Source organism: Petaurus breviceps, unplaced genomic scaffold (assembly GCF_028583685.1).
Source record: "Petaurus breviceps papuanus isolate PSGF00001 unplaced genomic scaffold, PetGlider_PUasm1.0 90977, whole genome shotgun sequence".
NCBI classification, from domain to species: domain Eukaryota; kingdom Metazoa; phylum Chordata; class Mammalia; order Diprotodontia; family Petauridae; genus Petaurus; species Petaurus breviceps.
Genome location: NW_027187391.1, coordinates 25,155,353 through 25,182,291, shown reverse-complemented (window position 1 = coordinate 25,182,291; position 26,939 = coordinate 25,155,353). Strand labels below are relative to the sequence as shown.

At 36.1% G+C, this 26,939-nt stretch overlaps 1 protein-coding gene and 2 pseudogenes across 37 annotated transcripts in view; 2 read left to right on the top strand and 1 right to left on the bottom strand.

The window, feature by feature from the left end:
- TRDN (triadin) overlaps window positions 1–22,410 on the bottom strand; it is a 565,674-nt gene extending 543,264 nt beyond the window's left edge. For 34 of the 37 annotated variants that reach the window (XM_069076882.1, XM_069076893.1, XM_069076886.1 and 31 more), the window contains exon 1: window positions 21,777–22,403. In XM_069076882.1, the coding sequence (XP_068932983.1) occupies window positions 21,777–21,798 (22 nt within the window). In that variant the 5' untranslated portion in view covers window positions 21,799–22,403. Of the gene's footprint in view, window positions 1–21,776 lie in introns of all 37 variants that reach the window. The other 3 variants (XM_069076909.1, XM_069076919.1, XM_069076920.1) reach the window with 3 other exon arrangements.
- On the top strand, window positions 1,961–2,717 carry LOC138153130 (ATP synthase subunit delta, mitochondrial pseudogene; annotated as a pseudogene).
- Window positions 20,644–26,939, top strand: part of LOC138152860 (deoxyuridine 5'-triphosphate nucleotidohydrolase pseudogene) — a 143,925-nt pseudogene continuing 137,629 nt past the window's right edge.

Here is a 26,939-nt window from a genome sequence, read left to right as displayed (position 1 = left end):
GCATTTTAATAAGCAGTAAATGGTATGTTAAAAGAAAAAAAAGTGTTTGATTATAGTCAGGAGTCCTGGGTTCAAATCCACTTACCAGCCTTGTGATATCTGGCAAATCACTGAGCTTCAGTTCATTCATGCACAAAATGTAGGTAATGACACTTATACTACTCAACAGAGTTATTGAGAGAAAAATGCTTTTTAACCCCAAAACTGCTATGGAAATGTGAGCTAATGTTGCAGGAATAACATTGAGAGAGACCATATGAATTTAACTGTAAAATACTTTTTGCAGAAATAAAGACAGCCTCAAATAATTGGAGAAATATTAAGTGGTCACAGGCAGATCAAAGCAATATAATGAAAATGAGAGTATTTTCCATATTATTCAGTACTATACCAATTAAACATCTGAAAGAATATTTTATAGAACTAGAAGAAATAATAACAAAATTCACATAGAAGAAAAAAAGATCAAGAATCTAAAGGGTAATAATGAACAAAAGTGGGAAGGAAGAGAGTCTGTCAAGTTTCAAATTGCATTACAAAACAGTAGTCATTAAAATTATTTTGTGCTAATTAAAAAAATATCATCAGTGAGTGGAACAGATTAGATATATAACACAGGGAAGCAAACAAACATGTCAGCATAGTGTCTGATAAAAGCCAAAGAACATAGTTACCAGGGGAAGGATTCACTATTTCAGAAAAAAAAAAATGTTGGGAAAACAAGACATCAGTGTGGCAGAGATTAGCATAGACCAGGAGCTCATACTATATACCATACCAAGTTCCAAATGGCAACATAAACCTAGATGACCGTGGACAAATCACCCAAGCTTTCTATGGCTTAGGTTCCTTACCTGTAAAACAGTGATAATAATAACATCTACCTCCCTTGGTGATTGTGAGTATCAAATGAGATGTTTGTAAAGTATTTTGCAAATCCAAAAGCATTATAGAAATGCTGACTTGTTAAAAAGATAACAATTTTAAAAAAATTAAAAGGGGCAAAGAAGAAAATAATTTTCTGATACATTGATAAGGGAAGACTATACGACTAAACAAGGGATAAATAAAATTTTATGGGATAAAATATTAAAAGTTTTTGCATAAAGAAATCTAATATATTTAAAATTAAAAGGGGAAGAGTACCTTGGGGGGGGGGGTGAGAAATGTCTGCAACAAGTTTGTCTAATGAAGACTTCACTTCCAAGTGAATACAGTTTTAAAAACTGTACTAAAACTTTTAGAATACTTTGAAAATGGAATATTGAATCAACACTCAGATTTAGAAATCTAAGATCCATTCCCCAATTTAAAAAAATGGTCAAAGCATCATCAATTTTCAAAAGAAGAAATCCAAGTTATCAATAATCATATGAAAAATGCCCTGCCACTTATAACTATACAAATGTGAATTAAAGAAACTGTGAGGTTTCACCTCACATCAATCAGATTGGCAAAAATGAGAAAAAAAGAAAAATAATAGTGTTATAGGGACTGTTGGGAAATAAGTATACTGATGGAGCTTTGAATTGGTCTAGTCATTCTGTAAAGCAATTTGTAACTATGACCCCCAAACGACCAAACTACATATTTTTTTTTTACCTTTACCAATACTAGGCCTATAGCCCAAAAAAGTTAAATGAAGAGGGAAAGGATCTATATTCAAAATATGCACAAGCAGCTCTTTTTGTAATAGCCCCAAACTGTAAAATAAAGATGTACTTACCTATTAGTGAATTATTAAGCAAATAATATTTGTATTTTTAGTATGAGCAGTATATTATTGTGTCATAATGATGAAATGGACAATCTCAGAGAAAATGGGAAGACCTGCATGAACTGACTCAGGGGAAAAGTATGAAGAACTAGGTCAACAAGTTTGCAATATTAACAGTATAGAGAAAACAACTTTGAAAGACTGTAGAACTCTAATCAGCTCAGTGTTAAAAAGTAAATTCAAAAGATCAAAAATGAAACACACCCTCTCCGTCCTTGGCGCGGCAACCCGTTCCCTCTGCTCCCGGTACCCGGCCTGTCCGCCGCCGCCATGCTTCCCACTGCCCTGCTCCGCCGCTGTGGCCTCCGCCTGTTGCGCCAAGCCCGGGTCCTCCGGCCCGCGCCTACGCCGAGGCCACCCGGGCCGCCGCCGCCGCCGTCCCCGGCCAGATGTCCTTCACCTTCGCCTCCCCGACGCAGGAGTATTTCAACGAGGCCAAAGTGAAGCAGGTGGGGCCTTTGGGATCCTTGCTGCCCACGTGCCCACCCTGCAGGTGCTGAAGCCCGGCGTGGTGCCCGTGCACGCCGAGGATGGCACCACCACCAAGTATTTTGTGAGCAGTGGTTCTGTCACAGTGAATGCCGAGTCCTCGGTGCAGCTGCTGGCAGAAGAAGCTGTGGCTCTGGACATGCTGGACCTGGCGGCTGCCAGATCCAACCTGGAAAAGGCGCACTCAGACTTGTCAGGGGAATCAGATGAGGCACAGCCCGGGCCGAGGTTCAGATCCGTATAGAAGCCAATGAAGCTATCGTGAAAGAGAACCCTTGCTGTCGTCCAGAGATGGTGTTACCATTGTGCTCCATGGCAATCACTTAGAGCTGAGGAGACCAAGAAATACCGAGGAAGGAAGAGGATGCCCAGCCCCCAACTCCCCTTCCTACTCTCCATTTCCAGATTAAAATCCACAAGGGTTCTGGACTTAAAAAAAAAAAAAATGAAACATCTCTAACTTTTAACAGAGAAATGATGAACTTGAAAAATAGAAAAGCAACATACATTTTAAGATAGGGTTACTTTGGGAATTTGTTTGAAGGACTATGCAAATATGTAGTAAAGGTTATAGGGGTTTTGTGCATTTGCTCAATTGAGGGGGTAGTGGAAGGGACAGATTAAAAAAAAAAACTTCCTGACTTGAAAAATAAAAATAATAAATATCATTTATTTAAAATAAAAAGAAAATAGGAAACAAAAGGTAACATTGATAGAGATACTTTGAGAGAGGAAAAATTGATGAACTCCATTGTTGATGTTAACTTTGAGTTGATAACAGTGTCTATGTGTCTTCTCTCCCAGCCTGCCCAACCTTCGTCTTATCCCTGCCTGTCCATTAAAATCTCCAGATCTTCATTCCAGGAATTTATGAAGATAAGCTTGTGAAGTTGATTATAACTATTGTATGCTCTTATGAACCTAAATACAAAGTACATATTTGGGGTGTTTGTTCTTTAATTAAATTGTAAAAATGGATAATTTGTAGGACAAATGCACACTTACTGTAAAGGAGATGATACTTTTTATTTTGAAACTTATCTAACTGGTTTTAGACTGGAAAACTTACATCTATATTTTTGGATTCTTATCCAAGCCACTGATGAATCATTACATATATGATTCGTGTTTAAACCAAAAGGAAAATTAAATGTTGAAATGGTGATGTTCCAAATATGTTCAAAAGCAGACATGATTTTTGCTTACTTCTAATGGATGGCTAATAACAGTTATACTAACATTAATTTAATTAATTATATCTTTATCTTGAACTTTCAAACAAAGATTACTTTCTGAACTATTTCCAGTATTTCTTAGTCTTTGGTAAGATTGTTCATTTATTCTGATCCATCCGCACTCTTTGAACAAGACCCAGTTCAGTTTCCCCTCTGAACAACAATGAAGACTTGAAAAGTGTTTAGTTGGCTTTAGATATGCCATTCAAACCCACAGAGCACAACACAATTAATGGACCACCCAGTGATGACTCAAATTTCAAAGTGTTAGCCCACTAACATAGTCCTCCAATTTGTGACCACACTAAGCTAGAGAGAGACAGAAAGATAGATATGCTAGAGAGAGAGTAATAGGGATAGAGATAGTTATCTACATCTTTCTAAACATACATGATATAAATGATTTAAATAATAATGTTTACATAATAATGAGTAACAATGTAAATCCTCCCTTCCCAGTTTTATGTGGTATAACGATTTATTGAGTACTTGCTATGCGCAAGGTTAGTGTTGAAATCAAAATAAGCAGAAGGTAAAGTGTCTACTCTCAAGTAGTATAACATGAAATTAGGAAGTTCTTATATGCAAAGTGAAACAAATCAATTATAATATAAAATACTTATGTAAAAATAAGATATTTTATTAAACTGGAAATGTGGTTTCATTGATACAGGGAACTCCTCTTCAGGAAACCCCCTTTACCAATGCACACTCTCATCTTTCCAACTTATCTTAGAGATTTCTCTGGAGAACTGAGATGTTAAGTAATTTGCCCATGGACTTATAACAATTGTATGTCAGAAGCAGAAACCAATTTTGAGGCTGACTTTCTACATATTGTGCCATGTAATTTCTCAAATGATATGCAATATAGACTAAATATCTAAGTGCTTTAGTATGTGATAATATGTGAGAATCTTTAGAGTTGGTATTAACCAAACAGATGATTCAGTTCTCCACTTCAGGTTTAAACGGCAAAATTTACATAAGCCTAGAAGTACTATGGAAATTATTATTATTACTAATGGAAAATTATTATTAATTTATTATTGAATATTGCTAAATTAAATTATTAAATACTATTTAAATGGAAATTAGTAATTATCATCATTATTATTATACTAAAATATTATTATATTAGTATTTCTGAGGAGCTAGGTGGTACAGTGGGCACCTAAGCAGTACAGTGGATAGAGTGCTAGGCCTGGAGTCAGGAATACCTGAGTTCAAATACAGCCTGCAACACTTACTAGCTGTTTGACCGTGGACAAGGCACTTAGTCTTTTTTGCCTCAGTTTCCTCATCGGTAAAATGAGCTGGAGAGGGAAATGGCAAACTAGTCCAGTATCTTTGCCAAGAAAACCCCAAATGGGATCATGAAGAGTTGGACACAACTGAAACAACTGAACAGCAACAGCCAATCATTATTATTAGTGATAAATATGTCCTCTTTCCCCATTTACTCCTAACTTAGGGTTATATCAGGACTAACTCTAAAAATGCCATATGCTCTTTTCACAATTTGATCTCTGAACTTTTATGAGGGATGAAGAGAATTTTGTCAGAGGAATGAGCCTACATGTAAAAATCACCATGTCACATTACAGAGTGACTACCATGCTAGCCAAAAAAAGAAATTCAATCTCTTCTCAAGTTTGTGTTTTAGCTTCTGTAAAATTATATGAGAAATTTTCAAAAGTATTACCCTTCAGATTACTCACAAGTGCTGTTCCCACCTGTGCCTTTACTCAAATTATGCTGTTACTTCTTAGCTCATTAGTTTAAGGATATAGTAAATAAAAGCTATCACTTTTCACTGATTTTTCTTAAGGGGACAGTGTCCCATTCATCCCCTACAAATCCCAATGTCCTGTATATAATTAACAGAATCTTGTTTTTTTTACTTAACTTACAGTCATATGAACAGCAGACTATAACAAATGGTTTCTTTGATAATAATGACATCTGCCTTAGGCAAGGAGGCTACTTTAAATAAGAGGGGGCTATACTCTGTCAGGATGGAGTAATGGATGTGGGGTCACAAGACCTGAATTTCAAATCTGACTTCAAACACCTGCTAGCTGTGCAACTCATAACCTCTGTTTGACTCAGTTTCCTCATATGTAAATGAGGGTAATAATAGCACCTTCCTCCTAGAGTGGTTGTAAGGATAAAAGGAAATTATATTGATAAAGCATTTTTCAGCCCTTAAAGTGTTATATAAATGTTACCTATTATCATTAAACCTCTAGTTTATTGACTTTGATAGATTTAGCTCTTCTCAGCAAATGCAAGGACCTAAAACAACTCCCAAAGACTCATGATGGAAAATGTCATCCACATCCAAACAAAGATATATGGAGTCTGAATACAGATCGAAGTATACTATTTGCTCTCTTTTTATGTTTTGTGTTTTATTTCTCATGTTTCCTCTGATATGTTCTAATTCCTCTATATAACATGACTAACATGAAAATATGTTTAATAAGAATATATATGTAGAACCTATATCATATTGCATACTCTCTTGGGGAGGGGGTAGGAGGAGAGGGAGAAAATTTAAAATTTATGGAAGTGAGTTTTGCAAAATAAAATAAATTAATTAATTTGTTATGAAAAAGTTAATCTCTAGTTCACTAAGTACTTTGAATCCATTCCATATGATGAGTTCATCAGCAAGCTGGAAGCAAGGGAAACTTCTTAGTGACTAGCTGTGACCCTTTAAATGCAGAGAAGCTTGCAAGTCAGGATAGGACTAATCAAGAAGCAATGCTCTGCTCTAGCTGAAATGGGAGCAGAAGATTTTTGCCACTCTTAAAGCAACTCTGGCCACAAACCAGGGCTGCTGTTAGTAACCATATATCTCTGAAACCTCTTCTAGGTTAATTCTCTGACCACAGGTTTTGATCCAGTCTTATAGACAGCTAATAAATACCTCAGGTCCTTGGACTAAGTATTATGTCTCAACTCTTTTTTTTTCTTTTTGGAGGGCAATTGAGATTGACTTACCCAAGGTCACTGGCCAGTTTTTGTGTTGTGTCTGAGGCCAGATTGAACTCAGGTCCTCCTGACTCCAGGGCTGGTGCTCTTTTCACTGCACCACCTAGCCGCCCCTGTGCTTCTCTTATTCTGCAACTTGGCAACATCCAGTCTATCTAATCATGCTCTTGTCTTGACTTTGGTGATTAATATATTTTCACCTTTTGTGAACCAATGAGTTTGCAAATGATTAACTTCTAGTCAATAGTTCAGCTGACCAGAATGCAACAGTTTATTTGTCTGACAGTGATTAGCATAATACAATATACAAGGTCAAGATCATTTTATTTTAAATTGAGCTGGCATAATAGGAAAAAAAATCCACTACATTTAGATTAATAAATCAGAGTCCAGGTTGTAACTTAGATATTTTCTGGTTACATAAATGTGACTAAGTCAGTTTACCTCTCTGATCCTCAGATTCCTCTTCTGTATAAAAGAGGATTTTTTTAAACTATCAATTCTTCCAGATTTTTAGAAGGAAAACACTTGAAACCCATTATGTAATATAAAATAAATTATTATCATTGTTTTTTCGTTGTTCAGCTTAGCATACATAATCAGCTTCACAGAATCCTCATATTGTAAGGTACCTCCAAAGTCATCCAGGTCATACTTAACTAAGAAATTTCTTGAAAATTTCCCTTGAAAATTTATAGTGGGAGAGAACCTGTTACCTTCTAGAGGTGCCCATTCTGCATAGCTCTAGGTTTAGGGAATTTTTCTTGATAGTAAAAGAGGCAAGCTGTTGGACATCATCCTCTGTATTGACGTGGAGCCATTAGTGGCGACTATTTGGTTGAATTATTTAACACATTTTGAATCCACCTAACTGTACTTTTACCTAGAAATAATTTTTCTTTCTTGTATAAAAGAAAACAACAAACAACAAATACGTTAGAGACTTTGTAAAATTGCATTCCTAAAGTCTATGTAACACTTTACCTGGTTTTATCAATATAGTAATCCTATTCCCTCCTTGCCCCCCCCCCATGAGGTTATTATGGCATAATTTATTCTTGATGAACCCACGACGGTTTTCTATTCTCATGACTATCTATTTCAAATGTTCACTAATAATTTCCTAACAATGTTCTAGATTTTTTTCTCAAGAATTGAATTTAATATTATTGTCCCATAATTTCCAGATCACATTCTCTTCTCTTGTTTTGGAAATCAAGACATTTGACTGCCTAGTTAGAGGCAGCTGGTGATACAGTGCTGATCCTGTTGTCAGAATTGTCGTGAGTTCAAATCTGACCTCAGACATTTATTAGCTGTGCAATCCTGGTCAAGTCACTCAACTATCAGTTTCAATTTCTTCAGCTGTAAGAAAGGGATAATAACAGCAGGTTGTTGTGAGGATCAAATGAGATATTCGTTAAAAGAACTTAGTACAGTACCTGGAACATAGTAGGTACTAAAGAAATTCTTATTCTCTGCTCTTCCCTTTCTGGCCTAGATTTTTTGTTTCTTGCTCAGTGACCTTTAAAAAGTCACCAACAGTGGCTTGGTTATCAAAATCACCTGTGCATAGCTTTAGGAATGCATCATCTGGTGATGAACTTCACTGGTGACCTGGACTCTTTTTTTTGGGGGGGGGCACATACAGGTAGGCACTCTCTTCTTAAATTTCAACTCTCTAATAGCCATTTTTGTTATGTCCTTTCCTGTCAAAAAATATTTCTCCTTGAAATAAAAAACAAAACCAAAAAGGGGGGGTGTTTCAATTCATCTCCTTTCCATTGTTGCCACTGAACTAACAAACAGAAATTCTACACCTTATCTCACCATCCTCTTTTCCTGCAATGTAACAGAAAAAGGAAAACTTTTTTTTATCGTTCTTGACATTTCTCTCCATCTTCAGTTTGTTGAACTTTAGCACTCCTTCCAATATTCTTACATGCATGAGTCTTGTTTTGTATTTCTGTAGGCCTCCACTGTAGGTCCTTGCTTCTTTCTTCTTTAAATATTTCTTTAACATATAAATTGACTCATGAAATTCCCTGTGTGCCAAGATCAATTGCTTTTGATAAATTTTCCCTTTTGGAACTGCTTCTCTTTGTGTCTTCATAGTTTCATTCTAGAGAACTTTTCATTTCTTCTGGGCAATATATTTTGTCCTGTAGAATTTTAGGCCATGGAATCTTATATTATCCTTTTTTTTTTTTAACTGAAAAAGATGGTTCATCTTCCCAGTAATATGGAATGCAACCTAGCAATACACTGCAGAAAAGAGCATGAAGACTTTTACGTAGGCAAACAAACAAACAAAAAAAAAACCAAAACCAACCAACCAAACAAAAACCAACGACAAAACTATGCACCAAAGACAGAGTATCTCTTCAATTTGGGCAGAGAAGTAGGGGCCTATAGGTATGGAAAGCTGGTAGAGAGATAGGACATAGCAGATATATTTACTATCAGATGTAGCTGTTTGTAAAGTTAGTTTTTCTCAGCTCTTCTGAATTGTTACAAGGGAAGGCTTAATTATCTGTATATGGAAGCTGTGGGGAGGAGTAATACCCCAAAATGACAGCAACAAAAACACATCAATGCTAATTTATTTAAAATTCTTTAAAATGCTGACTGCCATGGCCTTGTGAAATCCTTCAGTTCTCTAAGGCTTTTCCTTTCCTTCTCCTGCCCCCTCTTTTAAATGATCTTAATTTATAAGCTATTAGTGATATCTCCCTTCTCAAATTTATCTTACCATTCTATTTGGACCTTTCCTATTTACTTAACTAATTATAACCTCTACTCGAATTATTCATGAATTTATTGTTTTAGATGATGTTTTAGAATTATGTGTAAAGACAATTTTTTAACATTTTATAAAAATTTTGAGTTCCAAATTTTCTCCCTCCCTCCATCCTTTCCCTCCCTCCTCCTTAAAACAGAAAGCAATTTGTATGTGTAATATAAATGTAGGTTATATATGTGTAATCATGTAAAACATATTTCCATATTAGTCATGTTGTAAAAAAAGAAATAGACCAAAAGGAAAAAAATAATATATATATATATATATTTATATAAATATATATTTATATATATAAAATAAAATATATAAATAAAAAAATATATAAAAAATTAAGTGAAAATAGTATGTTCTGATCTTTATTCAGACTCAGTCAGTTCTTCTGGGTGTATATACCATTTTCCATCATGAGTCCTTTGGAATTGTCTTGGATCACTGTATTGCTGAGAAGAGCTAAGTCATTCATAGTTGATCATCATATGATATTGCTGTTACTGTATACAATGTCCCCCTGGTTACGTTCACTTCACTTTGTACCCATTCATGTAAGTCTTTCCAGGTTTTTTCTGAAATCTGCCTGCTCATCACTTCTTAGATATGCATTTTACCATTCCACCAAGCTATTTAAGAGCAGAGACTATATACTGTTTTGCAGAGGAGGAAAATGAACACTAGTAATGTGAGGTCTGGAGAAACATTTTCTCCTAGGTTAAGGCAACCTGGGCACCAAAAGGAAAGGTCAGTGAGGATGTATAAATGCAGAACAACAGTTTCCTTCCTGGCAACAACAGGATGAGCAAGAATGATTATGTTTTAAAAGGGATCCCCCACTATCTTAGAGATTTCCTACCAATACCAGGATGTATGATAAGCCCAACTATCCAATAATTCATTTCCCAAATTTTGTTATATCCTTTCCTGTAAAAAAAAAATTCTCCTTGGAATAAAAAAGAAAACACAACAAAACCTGACCTTCAGCAACTCATGTGACCCCAGGGTTTTCATGCTTCCTTCATTTTCAGTCTGCCTTATAATGTAACTAATTGAACATATACTGTAAGCATGCTTAAAAAGTCATTAAAACCCAATCTATATTCTAAGACATTGGAGTAGCTTCCGGGGAGCAGTCCTTCTGAGTTCACTAAGAAATTTCTTTTTCTTTTTGTTTGACTACTCACTTTTTAAACTACAGACTTGATAGTGGGTTAATTTCTCTTTAGGCTTTCAAGGAACCCTGACTAGGAAATTCCCATAATATTTTCATCTTTGTACTTCCAGTGCATGCTACATATTTAGGTATTTGACAAATTAACCGAATTAAATTTGTTGCCAAATCCTTTTGATTCCACCTTCCTACTGTCTCTCATACCTATTCCCTCTTTATCATTATTACTTTGGCTACCCCCATTCAGGACCTCTTTACCCTCTGCCTAGTTTATATAAATAACCTTTTACCAGGTCTCCCTGCCTCTAATTTGTCTGCCTTCAAATTCATTCTGTATACTGCGGCAAAATCAATATCCCCTTTCATAGGTCTGATTTCCTTATCTCATAAACATAAAAACTTTTGGTGGCTCTCTATTACCTACTCAAAGAAGTCCAAATTTTTTTTGGATGTCTTTTAAAACCTTCTAAAATCTGATTCCATTATGCTTCTCCAATCTTGTCTCATGCCGCTTTACTCAAATGGTTTACGTTCTTGCTAATCTAAACTGCAAAACCCATACTTTAAGATCTCTGTGCCTTTGCACATTCCTTTGAATCCCCTCTCTTTACCACCCATTATATCAAATCCTTTTATAGCAATGAAGTTTTCCTTGATTCCCACCTCAGAAATGCCAAAATTGGAAGGAATTTCTCCCTTATCCAATCTCATAGAACTTCATACTCCCTCTTGTGTGTTTACAATAGCATAATTTGATTTTTATTTATTTATATTCAGGTAGTTATTCCTGCTAAATTGTGAAGTCCCTGAAGACAGGGATCACATCTTACTTATCTTTATCTCCTCTTTTTCCTAGCATAGTGTCTCTTACATAAAGTAATGAGTTGTATAGTATCTTTTTTAAAAGATATTTTTCACTTGTGAAATGGAATTTCAAGGTCTAAATATATTATGTCCACTGGTTCTCTATTACGCACAAGCACATTTCCCCTCTCAGAGAACTTATTACTGTCAATAAATACCTATGAATTATTTTCTCTTAACAGATGGATACCTCATATCAGGGACAGGTGGAATGACAAATGACTAAGTAGAGGACCAAGAATAGAATTGGTGTGTCATTTTCTTAGGTCTCATGTCCTCTCTGCCAAGCCAAAACACAGCTCTAAGGGTTAGAATCAGCAACTCTGGACTGTTTTGCATTTGCATTTGTAAAATATCTGACTAGATAATCTCTAAAGTCCCTTCTAGATCCAAAATTCTATAACTGATCTACATTAGTATTTGTTAAAATGGTATTTTACAGAATACTATTCTCTGCAACATCAGGCTAATTGTGCAGAACCAAATTATAAACAAATAGTCTAAACTGGGTTCAGATTTTGGTATTTAAAGGAAATTACAACCTAAATCTACCCTTTGAATTATAGGGGGAGCTAGCTCATTTACATACCAAAGGATCTCACCAAGTCTTAGATTCATTGTGCCTTTGACAACTTGACTTCAGGCATAGAGATGGGGATGCTTTTGATGCTTGAAGAACAGCAGAGAGAGAGAGAGAGAGAGAGAGAGAGAGGAGCAGGTCTTTATTCATTACATATGTGCCGAGGATATTCTTTTAAAATCTCTTTGAAGAGGGGAAATACAGTCCTTTTGGACTAGGAAGTTCATCTATTTCTGCATAAGTCTCACTTGGGGGAAAAATATGTTCACATGACACTAAAAGAAAGTACCTAGTCATATCCTACCTTTTGCTATAGTGTCCAGGCTAATCCAATTATCCAGAGTAACAAGGAGGAGGATATCTCCTTAACTCTTGATTGCTATCTCTCTGTTGTCATTGTTAGATCACTCTGCTTTGGGGTTTCAAATTTGAATTGTTTTTAATGATGGAAATCCACAAGCTAGAAATGACTGGATTGCTTTAAGACATAGTATCTAATGGAACTTTTCCCTTATTTGCTCTATTAAAATATGCTGCTGTATACAATGCATGAATATAGTTTCATACAATGAGTAAGTCCCCAAAGAATTCTTGCTCTAGTCTGGAAAAGGAAAACAATAATTGGTTGATATTACATTTAAGTTCCAACTGAATGGATTTGTAAGACTACAAACTAAACTGGAAAGTCATGCCTTCTCTTTTCAATTTGATATATACAACCCAAAGGTCAATGCAAATGATTTTAAAAGTGCTTGGTTGTACTATTTTATACTTCTCTGGTATTAAATATTGTTAACCGATTAAACATTAATGCAAACAACATTGGAGGCCTCAAGTCTCCAAGGATCCTTAAGTCCTTGGTATAATGCCTGAATATGCTCAATTCATTCCAACATTGTAAAGCAGCATGATTTTTAAATTACAATCACAATGATGACTGAAAATAAATAGAAAAATTAAGACGTATTTAAGCTGATAAGGAAAACATTTTCCATTTGTACCATTTGCTTAACCAAACGTTGGGGGGAGGGGGTGGGGAATTACAAAACATTTCTTAAACCAGGAGAGGATGCTTCCCAGTGGAATATGGCCAGGTTTACTTTGCAAAATACACTTTAAAATGAACTAAATGTATTTTTGTTTTTAGTCACTAGGTATTATGCATCATGGACTAGGCATGGATTGCTCCCTCAATTAGCAAAGAAATAAAGTCAGTCATCAACCTGGACAGCTTTGCAAATAGTTTGTTGATTTTTTTTTTAATCTACTAGGAGACTAAGCTTCTTTACCTACCTACAATTTTTCACCTAAGACAAACAATTAAAAGAACTATATTCACACAATCAAATTCCAAAGTTAAAGGAGCTTATAATTTAAGCTCTTTGAGAGTAGGAATGGTTTATTTCCTTCCTTCCTCCCTTCTTTCTTTCCTTCCTTCTTTCTTTCCTTAATACTAAGTACAGGGCTTGGGACATATCGGTGCTTCGTTATTGCTTGATTACTGATTGACCGGTGGACATCTCCTACAATTTATACCAGAAAGAAATCTCCAACTAGTTGTCATACAGACTTTCTTGAACTCCAAAGAGTATCAACTCACTGCCTCCCAAGACATCCTATTCTACTTTGGATGAGCAATAATTATTAAGAAATTCTCATAATCACATTCATTCTATAAGGAAGAACACTGTACATTATAATTTCATTTTGAATATTAAGACCTAACTTGAACTACCTCTGTGTATTTGCCTTGTGTGTATGTGTGTGTAGACCTTTTTAGATCCCTAATATTCTGTGAGACTGCCTCATCTCATTTGACATTTGTTACCTCCTATATTACAATATCATATCCCCCAAACTCCGTTTCATCCTGCCTCTAAGAGATACCCTATCTTGTCTATCACCCTAATATTTCTATTATTCCTGGTATCTGCATCAACAACCAGAATGCTAATTTCCTCTCCTATGAATCTCACTTCTACCTTTTCAATTTACACCTGTTTCCCCCCCTCCACTGCTGTATATTGTCCTCCTTCTCTTATTACTTATACAAATCTCATACTGTTGAAGTTAAATTTTCCTTTTACAATAGCTATTTTTATGTTCTTCTCTTCCTTTATTTACCCTAACTGAAAATCAGCCAAGGAAAAAACCCTATCCTCCACTATTGTCTCCCACAGAGACTAAACCTTTTCCCATTTCCCCTATCAAAATGATGCATTGCCCTCCACACTTCATAATACCATTTCTTAGTACCATGGACCACCACCTTTTCTCAGCTAATCAAGTGGACTCCATGACATTCTGCAAATTATTGCTGATGTTAACTACTGTCCCTCAAAACCCAATACATTGTTTCCAAAGGACTTCAGAACCTAGTTTGCCATGGGCCGCTTAGTGTCCAGCACTAAGCATGGCCAGAGATGTGAATAAGAAATGACCAGACCATGTGGGTAGTTGGAAGAACCACGAACTCCATTTATTGATTCTTAGGACAAGGTTTTTATAGAGCAAATGAGACAAAGGAATTATTTCTATATAAGCATTTATAATAATATTAATAATATATTATTATATATAATATAATATAACATTATTTTATATAATTTATGTATAATAAATTATATATAAGCATTTATAATAAGCACATATAAGCATAAATATTTATATATAATATAAGCAAGTATTCTTATCATTACCTTAGTCTGTTATATCCTGGAAGTAGCACAGAATAGATAATTTGATAAGGATTTGTTATCTAGGAAACTAAAGTCTTATGGTAAAAACTTTTGATCTAGGCCTCAGGTACCTCCTAATGCAGCCACAGTCATAAACGGATACAATTGAGAGCAGACTTCAAAGCCAAAGCTACAATCCTCAAAAGACATCACGTTTAGAGCTGACCACCCAAAGATGCCTGAGTGCTGAATCAAATATTTTGGCTCTCAACACTAGTTAACATTCTTCCCCTCAGATTCTTTGACTTAATATTATTAAGTTACTTTGCTTGTGAGATAGTGTTACAGTGGAAAGAATGCTGAATTTCAAATAAGAGGACCTGACTTCTGTCAGATATTACTCATGTGACCTTGGCAAGTCACTGAACTTTATAAACGAAGGGGTTGGATTGCATGATTTCTAAGGTCCACTGCAACTCTGAATCTACAATATCCAGACTTCCAAATTATGGTGACTATAGAAGAGTGGCCACCTCCTAAACCTCATTATCATTAGCTTTATCTCCAAGATCTAATTACCATCTCCAGCTCTAACCATAACTTCCTTACCTGACACTTTTCCCCCTAATTTCTCTTACCATACCCAACCCTGATCCCTTCCCTCTCAGTTACCTTCAATCAATCAGTCAGTCAAAAACTACTTACTATATGCCAGGCATTGTGCTAAGCACTGCCGATATAAAGGATCCCTTTATATATAAGTCCCTGCCTTAATAGGATTCACATTCTAACAGGAGACTCAAGAGGATGACAGAGAACTGTCTATCCAGTTTAATACAGATTTGTAGTTTTTAACTTTAGCCTATTCCTCTTTGCTTTTTACAATTCATTTACTCATCACTCATTGACTCCCTAGCACAAGATGTAATGTTTTTTAACATCTTCCCTGTCCATTAATAGGCCTCATGTGGAGCCCATTAAGGGAAACTTGCTTAGGGGAGGTTTGCTGGTAGGAAGGCTTTCACACCTTTTGCTAACTTCTAATTAGGCACCGAGTCACTAGGGTTACGATGCCTTCTGGTTCTGAGAAGTGTACACACAGAAACACACATATATACATACATGCACACACATACATACATACATATATATCTGAGTAGGTATTTTGCATTGGGGGCTCACATTTATGAGAAGGTTCTTATGATTCTCTGGTTGAGATTCTGAGTGTCTATATGTTCAGAGGTCCCTGACTGCTCAGATGTAAAGGTTCTCTCGATACAGGAATGTATGTAGAGTGTATAGTTGATTCAGGTCGTCAGAGCCCTGCCTGTTGGGCTTAATTTCTCTTCTTATATTTTCTCTGAAGCTCAGGTTGCTGACTATTCTCCTGAACTAGTAAGTGTAAAGAAAAAAAAATTGCTGACCCCTTAAACAGGTATCTTTCCTAGATGTAAGAACCTGTACTAGCAGCTATCCTGGCTATGCCTGTGTGGTTGCCACTACACGAGAGTTCAATTTAAAAATCATTAAACAGTAGAATTCAATCTCATTGAGATAGGGACTGTTTTGTTTTTGTCTTTTTCTCTAATACCTATTGTAGTGCTTCCCATATAGCAGAAGCTTAATAAATGAATGTTGAATCTAACTGAAATACTTAATATCTGAATAAAACTGCATAAGGTGTGGATACAATGATGGGAAAAGCCTCATTGCCCTTAATCAATAAGCATTGAAATGGAGTTCAGTCACTGTCCTCAGTTAATCAACAAGTGCTGGAACTGTTTTTAAGCACTATCCTGGGTGATGGGAATACAAAGACAAGAAATTTACATTTTAATACTATGTTTATAGTATTTAAAGATGGAAGAAATCTTAAATATTAATTAGTCTGACACACTTGCTTCCAAATTAGAAAACTGAAACCCAAAGGCTTTAAATGATTTCCCCAAATTCTTAGAAGCAGTAAATGAAAAAGCTAATTGCAATATAATAATAGAATTATTGCATGATTCTTTTTTTCTTCACAGGTTCTTTTTCTTCTACATCCAAATATGTTCAAGTTTTTTTTTTGTTTTGCTTTTTGGAGGGCAATTGGGGTTAAGTGACCTTCTCAAAGTCACAAGGCTAGTGTGTCAAGTGTCTGAGGTTGGATTTGAACTCAGGTCCTCCTGACTCCAAGGCCAGTGCTCTATTCACTGTGCAACCTAGCCATCTCTATATTCAAGTTTTTTTCATATCTTCCCTTAATGCCCCCAATATTCTCATATCTTCCATTGCCTACATTTTCATTTAATAGCCTTCCCACTATTTTATTAAATTCAATGTTTTTAAAACTAAACTCATCATTTCCTTTCCCCTCCCCTTCTACCAATGAAACTTTCTCTCCAGGTTAGAAGCTTTGATGGCATTTCTATTTTACTATTCTTCTTCATACCTTTTATCTGTTAACCTTCACTCTTACTTAATGACCAGTTTATCTTTTCCCCCTTTTTAAGAAAGTCCTAAATAATCTTTTATATCACTTCTCATGTTAATTTCTTATACTATTCTAGAGTCTCCACCCATAATGCATCTTTTTATTGTATTGTCCTTTAGGTACATTGAAATTATAAGCATGTAGTTTAAGATTAGGATCAATATCATGTAACTGGGAAATTACTGGTAACAGTCATATTGTTTTTCAAAATCTAATAGTTCCCATTTTATCATCAAAAGTTATTTTCTGTACTCTTTTATCAATTCCATAAATACAAAGTTATGTTATACACATATTTTATGTTGTCTTTGATAGCAACGTTGACCTACTACATGTCTCACTTTATGACTTTTACATGCTTGGAAACTTTTCCTATATTAGCCTTAAGTCTATAATAAATTGGGACTCAAACATTCAGCTTGCCTAATATCTAGAAGGAATACATCTCTGTAGTAAGATTCTCTAAAAAGATACTTATAGGAGTAGATGGCCTTTAATATCTTGGTATATGTGGCACCTCAATAGGTCACTAATTGGTGGCTGTCCTAAAAATAAAGGCAGAAATGGTATATTTCAAAGAAGAACAGTTCAAATTCTCATAGTATGTCACTTTAGGGTTAGAACCATAGGAGGATATCAAATAGATGTTCCAATCCTCATTCCAGATTTTTTGGGAGCCTAGTATAATCTCAGGTCTGATCTTGGTTATCATATCAGGAAGATTCAACATCAAGGATACAGCAGACCAGTCCCCTCAGGAAGGTCCCTGCAAAGCTCTCATAAGTTATCTAAATTTTGCAGGTCAATCAAATCAATCAGCCAACAAGCATTTATTAATAATGTTCCAGACAATCTGCCAAGTACTAGTGGTTTAAAGCCAAAAATGAAATAGTCCTTGCCTTTAATGGTTTGTATTCTATCAAAGGAGGCAACAATCACATATAGAAATATATACAAGGTAATTTTATTGGAGAAGCATAAGTACGAGGGTGGGTCTGGAAATTTTTTCTCATGTAAGAAGTGTAACTTGAGCTGATCTTTGAAGGAAACTAGAGATTTAGGGAGGGGGAGAAGGAAGGTATTCTAGACATATAAGGCACACCTATACAAAGGTATGAAGACAGAAGATGAAATTCTATGTATGATAAACAGCAATAAGACCAGTAAGGTGTATGAAGGGAACAATTCTATAAGCCTAGAAAAGTGAATAGGAACCTGTTTGTGAAGTTCTTAAGGGAGTTTGCTTTTGACCTTAGAGATAATAAAAAGACAATGGAGTTTATTGATCAGGAGAATGACATAATCAGACATACATTAGTACTATCACTTACACAGTTTATGAAGGATGAATTAGAGAGAGAGAGAGGATTAGAGTCAGGGTAACTAATTAGGAGACTATTACAATGGACCAAGAGATGGGTAACCTGAAGTTTAGCTATTTGAGGGGTACATAAAGGGACAGACTGAGAGATGCTATAGAGGTAGACATTACATAACTTGGCAACTTGTTGCATATCTTGAGTGAGGAACTGAATGATGACTTTGAGGCTGTGAACTTTTTGTGACTAGAAGAATAGGAGTCCTCTTGACGGGTTTAGGGAAGCTCAGAAGTGGGTGGGTTTAGGAGGGAAGGGCATGATGATAGGTTTTTGTTTTGCTTTGGTTTGGTTTGATTTTTTTCATATCGAGTTTGATATGGTGATGTGATATCTAGTGTTTTTGTCCACTGGGTATTTGGTTATGTGGAAATGGAGCTCAGGAGAGAAAACAAGGCTACCTATATTAATCTGGCAGTCCTCTGTGTAGAGATGGTATCTGAGGAGAGAGCAATGGACAGATAGAGGAACAGCAGGAAGTCATGGGATATATGCACAGTTAAATGGTTTCCAATATCACTGGCACCAATGGCACAAGTCTGAACAGCCTTCCACAACTAACTAACTCTATGTGTAGATATGGGCAAGTCTCTTGATCTCTCTAGGCCTCAGTTTTCTCATACAGAAATAAAGATGAGGGTTGAGGGACAGGCATGGTAGACTAGATTATCTCTAAAATTCCATGATCCTTTTCCTTGATATGTGAAAAGTGAAGGAGGCCATTTGATAAACAGTTTAGCTCTAGCAAAGTGTGACATATTGTTTGAGTTAAACAGATACACCCAAAAGCAATGGCAAAGAAAGTGTGTTATGATACACAGCTTAATAGTTGGAGAGGGCACCTTGAACATCCTTATGGATTAACTCCAGCACCTATCTGCAGGGGCAAGCTTTCTCTAGCTGACAGCCTGAATGGCATTTGACTATCACTGAAATGAAAGACATAAAAGGAGAGAGAAAAAAACTGGAAATGATGATGCAGAGGTTTTAAGATCCTATGAGAAGTCAGGGAACAGACAATATTCTGAGTTCTGGCTGAGGGGCACTTAAAAATTTAAATCCTAGGGGTGGCCAAGTAGCACAATGAGTAAGAGCACCCGCCCCAGTGTCGGGATCACCCAGGGGATCGAATCCAGGCTCAGACACTCAGCACCCACCCAGAAACACCTGGCCGTGTAACCTTGAGCAAGTTACTTAACCCCATTTGCTTAGGGGTGGCCAGGTGGCTCAGCGAGTAACAGCACAGGCCCCAGTGTCAGGGATAACCTGGGGGATCGAATCCAGGCTCAGATACTTAGCACCACACCCAGAAATAACTGACCGTGTAAACTTGAGCAAGTTACTTAACCCCAATTGTTTTAAAAAAAAAAAAAAGAAAAAATATTTAGATCCTAAATGTTTGTTACTGTATTTACTATATATAAAAGTAAAGGATATTGTCTCTAGTCCTCTTAAAATGTTAGACTTGGGGACAGCAGGAACTGGCATTTTAGCATTCAACCAAGACTTCATTAAACAAATGCAAAGATCTTCTGAACCTGCTCCAAGTACGAGTAAGGAATGGTTTATTTTAGCCACTTGATATTATAATTCTGCTAAAGGTCAACACTATTCAGAGGGAGAGAACTAAGAGCATGTGTCTCTAAATACCATGCACAGGGCTGAAGTTGTGGTTATCATGGAGAGTCTTCTCCAAGAATAAATCAAATAGAACGTGAGTGTATATCAGTCAGTCAGTCAATAAGCATTTATCAAGCACTTCCAAAATGCTGGACTTCAGGTTAGGAAAACCTGGGTTCAAGTCTCCCTTCAGATACATACTAACTTTATAATTCAGTTTCCTCATATAGAAAATGTGAATTATAATGTACATAGCAACTAAAAAAGGTTTTCTTATGAAATTATATATGTAAAGGGTTTTACAAATGGTAAATTACTATATAAATGTTGGTCCTCATTGTTATTTTTCAAACAGTAGAAAAAACAAAATAATACAAAACTGTTCACATTCGACCCCCAAATTCTAAATTGTAGATTGAATAAGGCTAAATTTTAGTGTCTATTAAATTACAAGGTATAAAACATTTTGAAAATCCAAATGAGTCTTTCTTGGATTCTCATGACAGTTTCTAGCTACAAGCTTGCAAAGAAAAATAAGGAACTGAAAATTTGACCCTGGCCTAATAACCTCACAAAGAAGTAAGACCACGAACCTCCTATTTCACCAGCTCCTCTGGCCAACACTACAATTAGGAAACTGTCAAGCAGTAGGTACCACCTGTTTCATTTTCTTTTAACTGCCAGAAGCAAATTATAGATAGATTAGCTCTAAATTCTGAAACTCAAAAGTTATATTAAATGTGTACTCATTTTTCTAAAGAACAGAGGTAAGTTCTTTCCTTTACCAGATTTCTTCTTTATCAGTAGCCCTGGAATTTGGAATTTTAGAAACTAAACTGTTTCTTCACTCTCTCTGTCTCTCACTCTGTCTCTCTCTTTGTCTCTCTGTCTCTGTCTCTTTCTCTCTCTCATCTAAAGTAATTCTGTTTTACTTTAAAAATATACCACTGAATCTTCAACAGGAATATAAAATATATCAAGATTATTTTAGACTAAGCATATATTCATATTTATATGTATATTATATTTATTTATAATAAATATGTTATATTTATTTATAGCTACACAGACAAGGTATTCCAAAAGCCTTAGTACAATTTTAAATTATAAATGCTTTTAAACTATTAATGTTTAAAACTGCACTAAGACATTTTTTATATACTTATATACACATATGTATGTGGGAATATACATATATGTTTTTATATATGACAAGCTACAATAAAGGGGGTGAAATGCTAATTTCATATTAACTCTGCTCTGTATGTGTGCATATATATATATATGTATATACACGTGTGTGTTTAAAAACAAGCTATTTTAAAGGATAAATATTAAGTCTAATGGTTTAAGTTTAGCACAAACTCCACCCACTGTCATGGGAAGGTTCATACTCAGACATCTGCTCTCATATTACAGATACATAGCTATTTATAGAATTTGGGGGCAACAAGTTTTTTGAACTAGTAGGCCCATTGGCCAGCCCTTAACAGTTCCCCCACACAAAACAAACACATATAGAACCCTTCTCATCTCACCCCCACAACAAACTCCCCTGAGGCCCCAGCCCCCTCTACAACCACAGAAAACATACACCACCCTGTGTATTCCAATCTGAAAATGGCAGGGGCCTCTTTCCATCTGTTGTACATCAATTCAGTGCATCTGTCAAATTCAAGATTTCCCTACTGTTGTGTTAGAAAATGGTTACAGTACCTTCTGCTGTGATCTCAGTCATGGTGGCAGGGGTGAGTATTAGTTTAAAAAGGTGCTGTTAAGATGACAGTCTGAAGAATGCTTCAGGGTCCTGGAGCTGGGCCAGCCAGAGGGTAAACTGTTCACTTGTGGGGGGCCCCTTCTTTTTCCTTGCTGTTCTAGCTGCTTCTTGGGGCTTCGTTGAACTTTGGGTCTCTTCTGCACAGTTCTCCCCCCGGAAACAACCTGAGCCCTCTTCTAGGCAGTGACTTCAACTCATGAAAAAGTATCAGCTTCAAACAAAAATAGCCTTGCCTGCCTCCCTCGGACTCTTCAGCAGATCTTTTTTGGCACTGCTGAGGACCACCCTCCTGCACACACACACACACACACACACACACACACACACATACATACACACACAGGAGCACACACACACCAGCTCTCCAGTGCCAAAGTAGGACAACAAAGCCGAGAAAGAGAAAGATCACAGGCACTAACAGATGTACACGTGCTCACACACAGGCAAAATAAGTAGGAAGAAGCAGGCAAACCCCCACAGCAATCCTTGGATAATTACAGATCTTTGGGGTCTGTGTCACAGAAAACAAAATGTGTTGAGAGTAACCTTATCCACAGGAGCTCAGGTTTATTCTTAGTGCACTCAATGCCGGGTACATTCTTCTTTGCCTTATTTGGACTGGGGAGGGTCCCTTGCTGTCTCCCAGAGCCAAAGGGGAGGACAGACTTAGGTAATTCTCTCCAATTTGAGTCCCTGTCTATCCCAGCTCCCCTTGGTGACTCTACTCATTTATGGAAGGTCACATTTGTCAGTACAGCTACTAAAACCTGTAGCTTTCTCCTCAAGTTAATAATTTCACATGGGAATAAATGGCTGTTAAATGCTGAAGGAAAATAATAATAATAGTCATAACCCACACCTTTTAAATTTACTAGACCAGGGGTGGAGAACCTGCCGCCTCAAGGCCACAGATGGCCCTCTAGGTCCTCAAGTGCAGCTCTTTGACCAAATCCAAACTTCACAGAACAAACAGGGATTTGTTTTATGAAGTTTGGGTTCAGTCAAAGGGTCACACTTAAAGACATAGAGGGTCACATGTGGTCTTGAGACCGCAGGTTCCCCACCCCTGTACTAGACAATATTAGGGGGTTCTCACTCTCTAAGCAATTACATGCAGTGAAGAACTTTGCAGAAAACTTGAATCTCTTGCAGCCATCCTGGTCAAGTGAAGATGAAGAGGTTATATTTACAAGTAATTCTCAAACTTCACTTTAGATAGTAATGTCAAGTTTCTTCTCTCTAGCCTTTCTCCTCCAAGATGATCGGGGCTGCTAATAATTAGTCAAATTAACTGATTATATTTCAGGTTCCACCTAGGTTAAGGTGATAATGAACAAAGAAATATTCTAATGATTGATAGTGGAGGTGGGGGAAAGAGGCTCAAAGGCCATTGATAATTCATAAATTCGTAAACAGTTCCTTAATTCTCAAGTCTTGACAGTCCCAAGTCCTTGATAGTACCTATGTATGATTTTTATTCTCCTAACCAAGCCAATTTCAAGTTAGCTAACCTTTTTATCTTTATCTTGTTGGCTTTTTCTGCTAGAATATGGGTATTCTCCTGCTGTATTGTAGTCTCTATATTATGGAAACCTCCAGTGGGACTCACATTCTTACTACTTGCAGATAATGGGGGGTGTCACCGTTTGGTTCACCAGAAGAATTAGAGCACTCTGAAGGCAAATGCAAGTCAGGAGGTCAAGGTTTGATATTATGGCAATTAGTTCCTTCCCACTCTATGTCCCCAAGACCCTTTTCCTTCAATTCCACTTAAGCATTTTAAATCTTTGGAGAAAATAGGGTTTAATGTTTAAATTCATCAAACAATTTAATAGGTTTTCAGTATAGTCAGTATTCTAAGCAAATAAAAATAGAGAATAGGGTCATTTTTTCCCGAGATCTGAAAATTACTATATCACAAGAAAACCATTGCAAGGTTTAGGGCTGGCAAGGTCTTTAGCAGCAAAGGGAAGGGAATAAGTATTTCTATAGTAAGTACGATGTGCCCAACACTGTGCTAATTGCTTTATAAATATTACCTTAGAAACCATTGAAAACCACCCCCTGATTTGATACACTGGGAAACTGAGGCTGAGAGGTTAAATGACTTCCCAGGATCAAACACCTATTCCATGTTTGAGAAAGGATTGTAAAACAAGACTCTAAGCCCAGCCCTATCCACGGTGCCACCTAGCTGCCTTAAATAGCTAGCCAATTGCTAATGCCAAACTTCCCCTGTGCCATAACAACCCCCTGCCGAAAAAATAACTTCATGTCAGTCAATATTGTCAAACATAAATTTTAAATTTGCTCTATATCAGTACTCAAGAAGGTTTTAAGTCCTGCATCTGAGAAATACTGGCTGAATGACCTATGTAAAACATAGAAGAATTAATCATTTATTACTAATCCGTACCCATTCATTAGGTACCTACTATGAGCATAGTATTGTGTTAGTATAAAGACACAAAGAAAATAGATTCAGTAGTCAGGGAGCTTATATGCTACCATCAGTAGAAGGAAGTTCCACCCTGGAATCACCAAACAATAACGTTCACATGATGCTTCCTTAGTGGTCCTCTCCCCAACTCATTAATGAGGTATATGTGAGAAAAGAAGGATGAGAACAAGACACTTATTCCTGCTCTTCAGTCGTTTCAGTCATGTCTGACTCTTCATGACCCCATGGGAGGTTTTCTTGGCAAAGATACTGGAGTGGTTTGCCATTTCCTTCTCCAGACCAAAAAAAAAATTGATTTGAAAAAAGAAAAAAAAACTTTGTGCTGGCTTAAAACATTATTTTCTTAGCCTCCCTGGAAAAAAAAAGAACTTATGAATGTTTCTTTCATTGAGAATAATGCATTTCTCATTTTGAAAAGGCATAAGAGCCTGTTTCAGACTTTGGTAAATTACAATTTTGGTGCTAAACTGGATCACTTGATACCTTTAAAAAACAAAAAGCTGACTCTCTTTTCAATGAAAGTATCAATCAGTTAGCAAACAAGCATCCGTTAAGCATTTCAGTAGGTGTGTATAATGTCTTTCTCCAGGAAATTCAAATAATGAATATACCTTCCCAGGGAATAAGCTACTTAGTTTTGAGACACTCATTAAACCTTTAAACTTTTAGGGTCAATTTATCGGTTGTTTTCTTAAGTAGCAGTGGATTGAGGTCATTAAACTGAGTCTAGATGGCTTTTTATGAGGGTTATTATAGAGGGAGTTCTGGTTCAGGTGTGAGTTGGACTGGGTGGTCTCCAAGGTCTTTTCCAAATCTAAGGTTTTATAATTTTATAAAAGTATCCTGGAAGACTTAAATAAGAAGGAGTCAGGAGATTTGCTTTTGTATCCTAGCTCTTTAGCATTATTAGGTATGTGATCATGGGCAAGCCATTTTACTTTTCTAAGGCTGTTTCTTCATCTGTAAACTAGGAATGATATTTATATTATCTTCCTCAGAGGAGGCCTGTGAAGAATGCCCTTTAAAGTGCCATATAATTGAGAATCATTATTCAGTCTAAAAGAACAACTCTCTTCTCAATATCTAGTTAATTTTCATCTTTCCAATCAGTCCACAAACAGGTATTTATTATGCCCCTACTATGTGTTTGGCATTGTGCCAGGAAGGAAGGAAGGAAAAAAGGAAGAAAGAAAGAAAAAAAGAGACCCTTTGATTTCAAGGAGCAATTACTTATTATAAAATTATATTCCTAACTTCTACAATGAATTAATGAAGCACCTAATAACACCATGTGCAAGGCACCTGAGATACAAAAAGAAAAGTAAGGCATTTCTTGTTCTCAAAGAGCTCACATTCTAATGAGAAAGCCACAATTTGTAAGACTTCAGTTTCAAATCAAGTGGAAAGGTCCAATGATACCTAGGGTGCAATGACAAAGCCGTACTAACAAATATATCATTGTTTTTACAAAATTGAAAAAAATGCATGAAATAATGAAATTCAGTAACTGACTTATAACTATCCATATGGGTCTAAAATTGAATTTAGGTCTATAATATCCTATGCAATGGTTTAAATCATGTTACTTCTCTAATACTATTACACCTTTAATTCAATATTTATTAAAAATTTATTCTGTTCAGTGTCCTAGGTTAGAGACAGGAGTGGAGTAGATACAAATATAAATAAGACGTGGATTGTGCCTTCAAGAAGCTTACAGTCTAATAAGAGTCATAAGTTCAAAATTTTTCTCCTTCTCTCCCTTCCCCTCTTCCTAAAAAGGTAGGGAATTTGATATAGGTTATACATGTGCTATCAGGTAAAACATATTTCTGTATTAGTCACAGTTGTGAAAGAAGAAACAGATAAAAGGGGAAAAAACACAAAAAAGAATAAAGTGAAAAAAATACTCTTCAGTTTGCATTCAGAGTCCATCATGTCTTTATACGGACATGGATAGCATTTTCTTTCATGAGTCCTTTGTACTTGTCTTGGATCATTGTGTTGCTGAAAGAGCTGAGTCATTCATAGTTGATCATCATACTGTGTTGCTGATACTATGCACAGTGGTTCTGTTCATTTTACTTTGCACCCGTTTCTACAAGGCTTTCAGGTTTTTCTGAAATAAGCCTTTTCATCATTCCTTATTGCACAGTAGTGTCCCATTACATTCATATGTAACAGCTTGCTCAGCCATTCCCCATATCGATGGGCATCCCTTGAGTTTCCAGTTCTTTGCTACCACAAAAATAGCTGCCATAAATATTTTTGTACATGAAATTCCTTTTTCCCTTTCTAATGATCTCTTTGGGATACAGGCCTGGTAGTGGTATTGCAGAATCAAAGGGTATGCACAGTTTGGTTGCCTTTTGTGCATAGTTCCAAATTGTTCTCCAGAATGATTGGATCAGTTCACAACTCTACCAACAATGCATTAGTGAACCAATTTTCCTATATCCTCTCCAACATTTATCATTTTCCTTTTTTTGGTCATATTGGTCAATATGATAGATGTGAGGTGGTACGTCACAGTTGTTTTAATTCACATTTCTGTTATCAAAAGTGATTTAGAGTGCTACTTCATATGCCTAGAGATAGCTTTGATTTTTTCATCTGAAAACTGTCATATCCTTTGATCATT